The 12,727-nt window shown below is 47.5% G+C and overlaps 1 protein-coding gene across 1 annotated transcript; it reads left to right on the top strand.

Moving 5' to 3' along the window:
* Positions 1-2,977: 2,977 nt before the first annotated feature.
* Pgam1 (phosphoglycerate mutase 1) lies at positions 2,978-12,710 on the top strand. The gene is made up of 4 exons (XM_048338547.1): positions 2,978-3,204; positions 8,957-9,231; positions 10,822-11,002; positions 11,654-12,710. Exons 1-4 carry the CDS (start codon positions 3,066-3,068, stop codon positions 11,821-11,823), a joined length of 765 nt encoding a protein of 254 aa, XP_048194504.1. The 5' UTR covers positions 2,978-3,065; the 3' UTR covers positions 11,824-12,710.
* Positions 12,711-12,727: the final 17 nt, after the last annotated feature.

The raw sequence follows: 12,727 nt of genomic DNA, 5'->3' as shown, positions 1-12,727 counted from the left end.
GGCTAGTGCTCTGCTACTTTGAGCTATAGCATTACTTTCTGTTTTTGAGTGGTTAATTGGAGATAAGAGTCTTATGGGAAGTCCTGCCTTTGATCCTCAATCCTCAGATCTCAGCCTCTTGAGTAGCTAGGATTACAGGCATGAGTCACCAGCACCTTGCTCATGTGCTTATTTGAAAGCAGTTAAGAGTCCGAGGAGGCTGGGAATATAGCCTAGTGGCAGAGTGCTTGCCTCGTGTACATGAAGCCCTGGTTTCAATTCCTCAGCACCACATATAAAGAAAAAGCTGGAAGTAGCACTGTGGCTCAAGTGGCAGAGTGCTAGCCTTGGGCAAAAGTAAGCCAGGGACAGTGTTTAGGCCCTGAGTTCAAGCCCCAGGACTGGCAAAAAACAGAACAAAAAGAAAAAAAAAAGAGTCCTAGGAGATTCCCTGGAACCTGAGGAATTAAACTTTAGAAAGGGAGCTTTCAACCCAAAGAATTAGAGGAGTTCTAGGGGGAGCTAAACCCAGCTTGGACTTTATTCATTATAGATCAACAGCAGTGACTACCCTGGCCCTAGGGCTAAATGCATAGAAGGTGTGGAACACAGATTCCCACAAGATGGGAAACCGTAGTACTTAGACTTTTTATTGCTGAGATAAATACAGGGAGGAAAGACAGTGTCAACAGGCTTCAGCTCACAGACTTGCTGTGGACTTGTGGTGAGGCAGAGCATCATGGCAACAAGAGCATAGTGTGTGGCGAAGTTGCTCATCTCATGGCATCCAGGAAGCAGAGGCAGGGAAGAGCTGGGGACAAGGTCCATCTTTGCAGGGATGTCACCAATTATACACTTCTCCCCATTTTCCCCACCTTCCACAGTTCTATCACTTCCCCACAGTCTATTGAAAGTCTGAGTTAGTTGATGGATTAATCCATTAATGATCCAGTCACTTCGCAGAAGTCTCACCTCTGAACACTGCTTGCATTGGGGCCCAGCTCTTAATACAGGAATCTTTTGGGGAAACACTTCACATCCAAACTATAAGAAGAAACTTTTTGGCTCCAATTGCTGCAGAGGAGGGCAGAGGAGTCAGTGCTTTGGCAAGAGCTGTGCAGTGAATCCTTCAGATGCTTGTGGGATGGGGAAGATAACGGATGTGCCAAACCCAGTGGTAATCAAAGCCTCTCCACCTGCTTTGTTCTCTGGATGGGAATGCTCCCCTGCTTCTGCCCAGAGCTTTACAAGGCTCACATGTCAGCCCTGGCATGTTCACTAGTGATAAGATTTTTTTTTTTCAAGTGCTAGAATGTGAATTTTTTTTTTTTTGTCAGTCATGGGGCTTGAACTCAGGGCCTAAGCACTGTCCTGGTGCTTTTTTCACTCAAAGCTAGTGCTTTACTATTTTGAGCCACTGCACCACTTCTGTTTCTCTTCCCTCCTCCCTTTTCTTCTGTTTTTCTGGTGATTAATTGGATAAGAATGTCAGGGACTGTCCAGACTGGCTGTGACTCGCTTTTCTCAGATCACTGCCTCTTGAGTAGCTAGGATTACAGGTATGAACCACCAAGGCCTGGATCACATTGTTTTCTATGGGCCTTGTTTTTCTCATCTGTGGAATGGAGCTATCCTAAGTACCTACATCATATGAATTGCTGGAAGGTTGGGATAACATTAAATACACTTGACACAGTGAACTTCTTAAAAAAGCAGCTATCACAACTTCTATAAACTAGTCTTAGACATTTTTGCCTTTTCTCTGCCTCTCAAATCCTTCCTCTGCTTCAAGGCCAACACATGCCTAAAATGCAAAACATTTAGAGGCTACAAAGAATATATTTAAAGTCTGAACTTGGGAGTCATGTTAGCTCTAGGCCACTGCCTAGTTGTTTTGGTGCTCTACATGGCTAAGTTGAAATGAACCAGGAAACTGGGATTTGAGCAGGAGAAAGCAGTTTAGACATGTAGGCATTAAAACTGCAGACTGAAGAAAGGAGAGGCACAAGAAATGACCTAATCCTCCCCTTTCTGGAATGAAGAGTTTGCTTCATGGTTGGAGGAGGAAGTATTAACTTGAGGCCTGCAAGAGTCTCTATGAAAGGAACAACAGCCCTGTGTTACTGACAGAGGCGGGTGGAACTATCTGCTCTGTAAAACTCGGTGAAAAGACCAATGTCCTGCCAAAATGAAACAGCCATAGCAATTACTGCTTACTGAGTATGTCTAGGTAGAACAGGTACCAGCAAAAATTATGTTCATTTCTACAGATGAGGCTAAGCACCCCCGTGCTGATTTTCCTTTTTATTTTTTTGGTGCCAGTCCTGGGTCTGGGGCTTGGGCACTATCTTTGAGCTTCTTTATGATCGAGGCTAAGGTTCTACTGCTTTGAGCCACAGTGCCATTTCCAGCTTTGGGGTAGTTAACTGGAGTTAAGTCTCACAGATTTTCCTGCCCGGGGTGGCTTTGAACAGCGATCTCAGCCTCCTGAGTAGCTACGATTACAGGAATGAGCCACAGGCACTCGGCTTTGATTTTACTTTTAAAGAAAAAAAAAAAGGTGGGGTAAACTAAGGGGTGCTGAGACTCACCCGTAGAGGGCTGACAAGTTTTATAAACTGCACGAGATGCAAAGCCAATAAAAGATGGAGATTCGAAAAATGGGATTCAAACTGCATAGGGGTAGTGAGCTAGCGGGCCTCACGCGAGGAGCAGCTCAAGCGGCTCGCAGTGGCTCAGCAGCGGCGGTAGAAGGTGGGCAGGCTGGGGTGCAGTGGGCCACACGTGGTCGGTGCTTACGTGCGCTCCGTGACCGCCGCGCCGGACGCGGGAGCGAGGCGGAGAGCGCATGCGTATTAGCGCTCCAGTGCGCGCTCCCTCCCCCCTGGCGGCCGTGGCGCTGGCACGGGACGCATGCGCACATCTGGCGGGCGGAGGACGGCCACCCCGGAGTGGAAAGATTTGGGCGTGAACCGAAGCAGGAGCCGGGAGGAGGGACTGGAGTGCGCAGGCGCGGCCGGGGGTTGAAGGCAAGCGACCGGAATCTCGGCCATTCTCATTCGGCGCCGCATCCCGAGCCTGCCGCCATGGCTGCTTACAAACTGGTGCTGATCCGGCACGGCGAGAGCGCCTGGAACCTGGAGAATCGCTTTAGCGGCTGGTACGATGCAGACCTGAGCCCAGCGGGCCACGAGGAGGCGAAGCGCGGCGGGCAGGCTCTGCGAGGTACGAGGCGGGCAGGCTGCGGGTGGCGGTGCTCCGGGGCCCCGCGCCGGCTCGAAGCCCCCGGCTTGCACCCGTGCCCGGTAGGAGAGGGCCGGTACCTTACGTGCCGTCTCCAGCTTAGCTTGCTATGGGGGAGATGGGCGCCGAATGGGGCGTCCGCTTGCTCAAGGTCACGGTGGGGAGTGAGAAGGGGCTGAGCTGGAACCGGGACGGCCGACCGACCTGCAGCCCTTGGAGCTTGTTTAGGACCCTGTTTAGCGAAATTTCCCCTTTATAGTGTTTATATTTACTAACCTGGGGACGGGTTGCCCGGGATGGAGCCACCTGTGGCGGTCAGGCCTTTATCGGGTTATCTTAGGGCTCCTGGAGGATGATGCCGGGTGCCTTACAGCACCAATACTGATCAGCAAGCGGCTGCAAATCCCAGCGAAGCCAAAGGCCACAGGCCAGTCCCTTGGGGCGGTGGGGCAGCGAGGAGGCCTTGGAGGGCCTGCGTTGGAGGCCTTTAACAGGCCTCTTGACACCAGGAGATCCCACATGCTGTGGAGAGCCATGCATCTCAGCCGCGTGCCACAAATGCTGTGAACAGAATGCACCGAAGGAGTAGTTGAATGAATGAATGATTTGAGTTAATGCTACAGCAGGCCTACTTCCCCCTAACTTCTCTTGGGCCCTGATTTTAGTTGGGAAGAATGAAGATTGGGAAGATGACTTTTCCAAGGTCATATGTTCTTAATATTAGCCCCGTGTCCTTGCCCTATTTCTTCTGGGTGGGGTAACAAGTGTGAAGAGCTGGTAGGCTTCTTGGCCAGGAACAGAGGCCGGTCAAAGGGTAGTAGTGGCAGAGAGATAATGTTTGTTTGCCTATCCAGGCTAGTCCCTGGACCTGATTCTGTCTGATTTGGGGGGGAAATGCTAATATGGAGGCATTGCCTACTCCCTGCAATTCAAAGAATCCCTGGACTGAGAGGGAGGGATGGTGCCACTGATGTTTAGGCCAGAACCTGCTCGCTCTGCTCCTCTCTTAACCTCTGGACAAAGCAGCAGTCATATAAAACGGCTATTGATTCTTGCTTGATGTGCCTCTGGTATTTGCCCCGTTGGCCTTTGCTTCTTGCTTTTACTATATGTCATTTTGAAATAAAGCAAAGCTGTGGAAAGCCTGGGAAATGTAATTTTGATTGAGGGTGTATGTAGTCTTGATTGAGAAGATGGCCAGTGGTAAACTCATGCCATGAGACTGAGAAAAGGAAAGTGCTAGTAAAGAAGGCCATTTTCGGGGCTGGGGATATGGCCTAGTGGCAAGAGTGCCTGCCTCGGATACACGAGGCCCTAGGTTCGATTCCCCAGCACCACATATACAGAAAACGGCCAGAAGCTGCGCTGTGGCTCAAGTGGCAGAGTGCTAGCCTTGAGCGGGAAGAAGCCAGGGACAGTGCTCAGGCCCTGAGTCCAAGGCCCAGGACTGGCCAAAAAAAAAAAAAAAGAAGGCCATTTTCTTCGATTATCTAGCAGGAAGAACAACAGTATAGGTCTGATGGTTTGCCAATGCCTAGCTCAGAACAGTGTAAATTGCCTCAGCCTTCTAGTTAACATGATCATATGGTTAAACTGATATTGTAAAATAAATTTTCAGTTTAAAATAAATACTGGTATTACATTTTAGAAAATCAGATATAAGGCTGGGCATGGTGGCATACACCCATAATTCCAGCAGTGGAGATGCTGAGGCAAGAGGACTAAAAGTTCAAGGCCAGACTGGCCCACATAACAAGACTGCCTCAAAAAGAAAGAAAAAGGGGGCTGGGGATATGGCCTAGTGGCAAGAGTGCTTGCCTGGTATACATGAGGCCCTGGGTTCGATTCCCCACCACCACATATACAGAAAATGGCCAAAAGTGGCGCTGTGGCTCAAGTGGTAGAGTGCTAGCCTTGAGCAAGAAGAAGCCAGGAACAGTGCTCAGGCCCTGAGTCCAAGCCCCAGGACTGGCCAAAAAAAAAAAAGGGGTTCAACCCCAAAGAATTTCAGAGAAAAAAAATCTGGGTGTCACAGATGATGTCACTAAAGAATGAAAGACTACCCAGGCAATTGTTGCTCACACCTATAAATCCTAGTTACTCAGGAGATGGATATCTGAGGATCACAGTTTGAAGCCATCCCAGGCAGGAAAGTTCCAGATTCTTATCTCCAGTGAACTACCAAAAGCTGGAAGTGGAGCTGTGGCTCAAGCTCAAGGAGAGTTCCCTGGTTCAGTGTTAAAGCCCCTGCACCTTCCCCCCAAAAAGACTAAAAGCAGAAGCTAAAGGATGTCCATTATGGGTAATCTAGAAATATAAAACATGATAAATTAGTTCTTCATTTGATAGTAGGATTTGTACCATTTTCAATCTTAATTTCAGGAGAAAGTTAGTGAAGACTGAGTTCCCCAGGTTATTTTGGGGCTGTGAACAATAGGAATGCCCTGGGAAGAATGGAGTCCACACTGTTGGTCTCCCTTACTCCCGACTAAACTTTGGTTGATGGGCAAAGCTAGAAGAGGCTCTAGCCATGTGCTGATGGTTCACAGCTGTAATCCTAGCTACTCAGGAGGCTGACATCTAAGGATCACTGTTAAAAGCCAGCTCAGGCAAATCCTTGAAAATCCTTGAGACTTAGCTCCAGTTAACAATCAAAAAGCTAGAAGTGTAGCCGCGGGTTGGCTTGGGTGGTAGAGAACCAGCTTAGAGCAAAGAATCTAAAGGACAGTGCACTGGCATACATACACACGAACACACACAAGAGGCTTTTAACATTTTGATCTGTTGGCATTCTCTCTCCATTTTTTTTTTTTTTGCCACTCCTGGGCCTTGAACTCAGGGCCTGAGCACTGTCCATGGCTTCTTTTTGCTCAAGGCTAGCATTCTGGCTGGGGATATGGCCTAGTGGCAAGAGAGCTTGCCTCCTATACATGAGGCCCTGGGTTCGGTTCCCCAGCACCACATATACAGAAAACGGCCAGAAGTGGCGCTGTGGCTCAAGTGGCAGAGTGCTAGCCTTGAGCAAAAGGAAGCCAGGGACAGTGCCCAGGCCCTGAGTCCAAGGCCCAGGATTGGCCAAAAAAAAAAAAAGGAAGGGCTGGGGATATAGCCTAGTGGCGAGAGTGCCTGCCTCGGATACACGAGGCCCTAGGTTCGATTCCCCAGCACCACATATGCAGAAAACGGCCAGAAGCGGCGCTGTGGCTCAAGTGGCAGAGTGCTAGCCTTGAGCTGGAAGAAGCCAGGGACAGTGCTCAGGCCCTGAGTCCAAGGCCCAGGACTGGCCAAAAAAAAAAAACAAAAAAACTCAAGGCTAGCATTCTGTCACTTGAGCCACAGCGCCACTTCTGGCCATTTTCTATATATGTGGTGCTGGGGAATTGAACCCAGGGCCTTATGTATATGAGGCAAGCTCTCTTGCCACTAGGCCGTATCCCCAGCCCCCCGGCATTCTCTTTTTAATGTTAGTCCTGGGGCTTGAACTTAGGGACAGGGTGCTGTCCCTGAGCTATTTTGTTCAGAGCTATTTTGCTCCATTCTGGCTTTTTTTTCCCCTTGGCTAATTGGAGATAGAGTCTCAGGAACTTTCCTGCCCATGCTGGCTTCAAATAGCTATCCTCAGATCTCCTGAGTAGCTAGGCAAGTCCTAAGGGGAGCCATTTTTCTCCCTGAGGACAGTTTGTATATTCACACATGCTCTACTACAAGTGGGAATAATTGCAGTGAAACCTGGAGCTTTTCATCATAGGAACTGAGGCTTGCACTGTGGTATTCCAGTGACTCAGCCTTTTGTTGGGGAGCCATTTCTTCCCTTAAGGGTTAGGGAAATAACCATAGCCAAGTCTAGTCACACTTCTCCCTGTGCTCAGTGAAAGGATGTCTTTTTCTTTTGTGGGTGGTAGTATTCTTAGTCATTAATCAGTCTATCCTTCCTTTTCTTGGCAAAAAAAAATTCACCTCACATTTTATTAGTTACTGTTGCTAACTTCAGAATGAAACAGCCAGGGAATTTTGTGCTGAATTTTGAAGAAGGCCAGTACTGTTGTACAGAAAGTAGGAATATTTTCTTGGCATACTACATAAAGGGCCATCTCACCCATGCATGAGGGAGAATAATCCTTGGGATAAGACTGATTCATTGTAAACTATTTGTTGAGCCAACATAGCGCTTGATTACCCTCCCAGCTCAGCAAGGACTGTGTTTGGAGGATACTAGAGAGTTTATAAAGGAGCCAGACAGTACATAGAAAAGGCCAGAAGTGGCGCTGTGGCTCAAGTTAGCAGAGTGCTAGCCTTGAGCAGAATGAAACCAGGGACAGTGCTCAGGCCTTGAGTTCAAGCCCCAGGACTGGCAAAATAAGAAAATAATTGATACATTCACAGAAAAACAATTTCATCCAACAAATCTTATCAGCATCCTCTAAGATCTCTTACTGTATTCTTATTGGGATTATAAAGTCTCAAACTGGGCTCTGGTGACCTAATCCTAGCTACTCAGGAGGCTAAGACCTGGAAGAATTCTATTCAAAACCAGCCCAGGCAGAAAAGTCTGAGATACAACATCTCCAATTACCAGCGAAGTGCTGGACTGGGGGCATGGCTCAGGTGGTAGACTGTCAGCTTTGAGCAAGAAAGCTGAGTGAGAGTGTGGGTTCGAGCTCTGGCACCAGCATATATACTCACAAATCCCATTTTTTTCCTTTTTTTTGGTGGTACTGGGGCTTGTTAAGCAGGCACTCTTAGTGTTGAGCCATACCTCCAGCCCTAAATCCCACTTTGCCAAGACCAGAAGTCTAGTAAATCTCAGAAATGACAACTTAATATAATCACCAATGGCCAGATCTGGTAGTATGCACCTGAAATTTCAGCAATTTTGAGGCTAAGGCTCAAGAATTATGAATTTCAGGCCATCTAGGGCTTTCTAGTAAGATTCTACCCTAAAACCCATCTTGGTGTCCTTAGGAATTAGGAAAATGGGGATAGCCAGAAATGATGGGTAAGAGTTAGATTTTTGTGTAGCAAGCATAAAGCTGAGTTCATACCCTATACTACAAAAAGAAAGGAAAGGGGGAAAAAAAAGTTTGTTTTTTGTTTGTCTTTGTTGGGTGGGGGCTCACAAGTGTGAGCCACTTGTGCCTGGCAAAAAGTTGGATTTTTAGAGACAGGTGTGGCTGAGTGCTGGTGACTTATGCCTGTAATCTTAGCTACTCTGGAGGCTAGGGTTCTGAGGATTGGGGTTGGAAGCCAGCCCAAGCAAAAAAGTCCTTGAGACTATCCGATTAATTTACAAAAAGAGCTTAAAGTAGAGTTTGGCTCAAGTGGTAGAACGCTAGCCTTGAGCACAAAAAGCTTAGGGACAGCACCCAGGTCCTGAGTTTAAGCCTCAGTACTTTGTTTTTTTTTTTTAGCCAGTCCTAGGCCGTGAACTCAGGGCCTGAGCACTGTCCCTGGCTTCTTTTTTGCTCAAGGCTAGCACTCTGCCACTTGAGCCACAGCGCCACTTCTGGCCATTTTCTGTATATGTGGTGCTGAGGAATCGAACCCAGGGCCTCATGTATACGAGGCAAGCACTCTTGCCACTAGGCCATATTCCCAGCCCAGCCTCAGTACTTTGTATAAAGTATTTGACCTGATCAAATTTTTATTTGGAACATCTATGGAAAAATTATGTGGAAAAAAAGTTCTGGCTCAGAGTAGACCTGACCAGCTTATCCTTGGTGCTCCTAATCTCCAGATGCTGGCTATGAATTCGACATCTGCTTCACCTCAGTGCAGAAGAGAGCTATTAGGACCCTCTGGACAGTGCTGGACGCCATTGACCAGATGTGGTTGCCAGTGGTGAGGACTTGGCGCCTCAATGAGCGGCACTACGGGGGTCTGACAGGCCTCAATAAAGCAGAAACTGCTGCTAAGCATGGTGAGGCCCAGGTGAAGATCTGGAGGCGCTCCTACGATGTCCCACCACCTCCAATGGAGCCTGACCATCCCTTCTACAGCAACATCAGCAAGGTATGGGCAAACTCGGCTTTAGCCATTCTACCCAGGATTCTAGGGTTAGAATTTGGGTTTCAGTTTTTCTGTGACTTAGTGGTGTATGCCTAGTGCCACTGTGCTTATAGTTTATGGTAAAATAGTGTAATTCTCTCTTTGCCAAGAAATGACCCTTACTTGTTAGAAGATGTAGTTCATGTTGTGTATCTGTGAAAAGAATTTTTTTTTTCCCAGTCCTGGGGCTTGGACTCAGGGCCTGAGCACTATCCCTGGCTTCTTTTTGCTCAAGGCTAGCACTGAGCCACAGCGCCACTTCTGGCTGTTTTCTATATATGTGGTGCTGAGGAATCAAACCCAGGGCTTCATGCACTCTTGCCACTAGGCCATATTCCCAGCCCCCTGTGAAAAGAATTTTATATTCCATATATTCCATATTACCATATTTTATGAAAACCATCCATATCCTTCCTAAAACTGATCTCACAAATAGAAGTGAGCTAAGCACTGGTGGCTCAGGCCTGTAATCCTAGCTACTTAGGAGGCTGAGATCTGAAGATTGTAGTTCAAAGCCAATTAGGGCAGGAAAAGTCCCAAGAGATTCTTATCTCCAGTTAACTCCACTAAGTGGAGCTTTGACTCAAGTGGTAGAGCTGTAGCCTTGGCAAAAGCTCAGGGAAAAGAAATTTGTTTCCCTGATTATGTAACTTTTTGTACATCAATATAATATTTAAAAGAGCTCAGGGATGGTGCCCAGGCCCTGATTTCAAGCCCCAATACAAGTAGAAGTGAGTTGGGATGACCTTGTTGCATAGCTTTCTTCCTTTTCCAATTATATTTCTTTTTTCTTTTTTTTTTTTTTTTGCCATTTCTGGGCCTTGGACTCAGGGCCTGAGCACTGTCCCTGGCTTCTTTTTGCTCAAGGCTAGCACTCTGCCACTTGAGCCACAGCACCACTTCTGGCCATTTTCTATATATGTGGTGCTGGGGAATCGAACCCAGGGCTTCATGTATACGAGGCAAGCACTCTTGACACTAGGCCATATTCCCAGCCCTTCCTTCCAGCTTCCTTCCTTCCCTTCCTTTCTTCCTTCCCTTCCTTCCTTCCTCCCTCCCTTCCTCCTTCCCTCCCTCCCTCCCTCCTTCCTTCCCTCCCTCCCTCCCTCCCTCCCTCCCTCCCTCCCTCCCTCCCTCCTTCCTTCCCTCCCTCCCTCTTTTTATTTTGCCAGTCCTGGGGCTTGAACTCAGAGCACTGTTCCTGGCTTCTTTTTGCTCAAGGCTAGTTTTCTACCACTAGAGCCACAGCACTATTTCTGGCATTTTCTATATATATGGTGCTGAGGAATCAAACCCAGGGCTTCATGTACACAAGGCAAGCACTCTACCACTAGGCCAGATTGCCAGCCCTATATTTCTTTTGGACTGCGCAGTGGGGCCCAGTAATGATGTCCTTCCCAAGCTCTCAGCTGTGTTCTGGACCCTGGTGAGAGAATGTCACCTATCTTTTCCACTGCTTAGGAGATGAGGAATGGCAGACATGGTGAAAGTCATTTAATAGATGCAAGCAAATACTAATACGTGATCAACTTGAAGGTTCTTTTTGTTGCTTAGGATCGCAGGTATGCAGACCTCACTGAGGATCAGCTACCCTCCTGTGAGAGCCTGAAAGATACTATTGCCAGGGCACTGCCCTTCTGGAATGAAGAAATTGTCCCCCAGATCAAAGAGGGGAAAAGAGTTCTGATTGCAGCCCATGGCAATAGCCTCCGGGGCATCGTTAAGCATCTGGAAGGTATGTTCATTTTTTAGAGTGGCCTTAAGGATAATAGCAGAAATGCCATCAGCCAGGGACTTAATACAAAGGAGGAAAGGGCTAACACACTAATAGCTTCAAAGACAGTCTTGTGTTAACACCTGGTGGAAAAACACCTTGTACTTTTCTCAAAACATAGTCTTCAGAGCAGTGACAGCTAGACCTTCTTGAGAACCTCAGGTCCTAGCAACTCTTCTCCTAGGTGATTTAATACACCTAAAAGTTTGAGATGCCCACTTCTAGACTCAGTTTGCCAATCAAAACTGCTAGTAACACCTTCTTTAGTAACAATCTGGCTCATCTTCACAAATCTCTTCAGTTCGCATCCTAAGCTGTTCCCTCTAAGGACCCAGAGGCCCAGAAGTTCTAGGCTTTGGGCAGATGTTTTTTGGACTATGTAAGGGTGTCTGAGATCAGTCCTGCTTCACTGTGGGCTTTGAGGGCCCACTTTGGGCCATCTTTTCCTATAGTTTGCTGGTGGCCCATCTTGGAACCTTATGTACCCTCTCATACTGGTACTGGGATCCACTCCTTGAGGGATGGATATTTCTACAGAACAGAATTACTATCGGATTAGAGTGTCTTGATCTAATTCCTCCTTGTACGGTTAAACATGGTGGCTGTTTTCAGGTCTCTCTGAAGAGGCCATCATGGAGCTGAACCTGCCAACTGGTATTCCCATTGTCTATGAACTGGACAAGAACCTGAAGCCCATCAAGCCCATGCAGTTCCTGGGGGACGAAGAGACCGTGCGCAAAGCCATGGAAGCTGTGGCTGCCCAGGGCAAGGCCAAGAAGTGAAGGCGAGCAGGCCGACTGCTACCCCATCCAACACCTTCCCTGCCCACTCCTTCCTCTGCACCTCACACTGACTACTTCTGTACATCTTAAATTGTAGGTAGCTGCAGATGGGGACCAGTGGCTCCTATTGCCATTCTTAGCATTGTCTCTTGCACCCACTCCCTTCATTCAATCTAGTCAGAATGGCACTTTTGGGGTACAGGTTTGCAGCCGGAGCCCAGGAGAGACTCCTTTTGTTTTCAGGAGGGTTGATAGTAATCCCTGATTTTCATAGTCCTTTGTTTACTAAGGACCCGCTTTTGAATAGTGACTGGGCAGGAACCCTGCCATGGCATGACCAATGAGAAGCCAGAGTTCATTGTGAGCCAGGACCTAGTTCTTGAGTCATTCCAGTGGAAGGTGAGTGTCCTGCATGGTGATTTCAAAACAGCTACTTCCTCCTGACTCCAGAGGTGCTGGCTCCACATGGTTGGGATCAATCCTGAACTACATTCTTGTGTTACATTCACTTTTACATAAGAAAAGGAAATACATATATATATAGAGAGAGACAGACAGACAGACAGAGAATACTAAAAACCCTAGAAGGGTTTTTAGTGGCAGTTGAAATAGTCGCACATGTGGTCATTGGAAGATAAGCCATTCCTCACACCAATATGGAAAGCTCCTTAGCCTCTGAGGAGAGGAGTGCTTCTGGTTTCTACTTAAACTCCTCCTGCCTTGTTCTGTGGCAGTGAAATTCCTCTTAATCATGTGCAAGTGTTTCACTGTATCTGGTTTCTGAATCATGTTCCAGTTGCTTGGCTCAGCCACATGGACCCTATACTCATTTTGAGCATAACTAAGTCTTTTTCCAAATCAGTGTAATAAAGGAGTGATGTGCAATATTTTCCTGTGTGATATA

Source organism: Perognathus longimembris, chromosome 2, assembly GCF_023159225.1.
Source record: "Perognathus longimembris pacificus isolate PPM17 chromosome 2, ASM2315922v1, whole genome shotgun sequence".
Lineage (NCBI taxonomy): Eukaryota > Metazoa > Chordata > Mammalia > Rodentia > Heteromyidae > Perognathus > Perognathus longimembris.
Note: the sequence above shows the minus strand (reverse complement) of the source record. Positions and strands in the feature narration are given on the sequence as shown.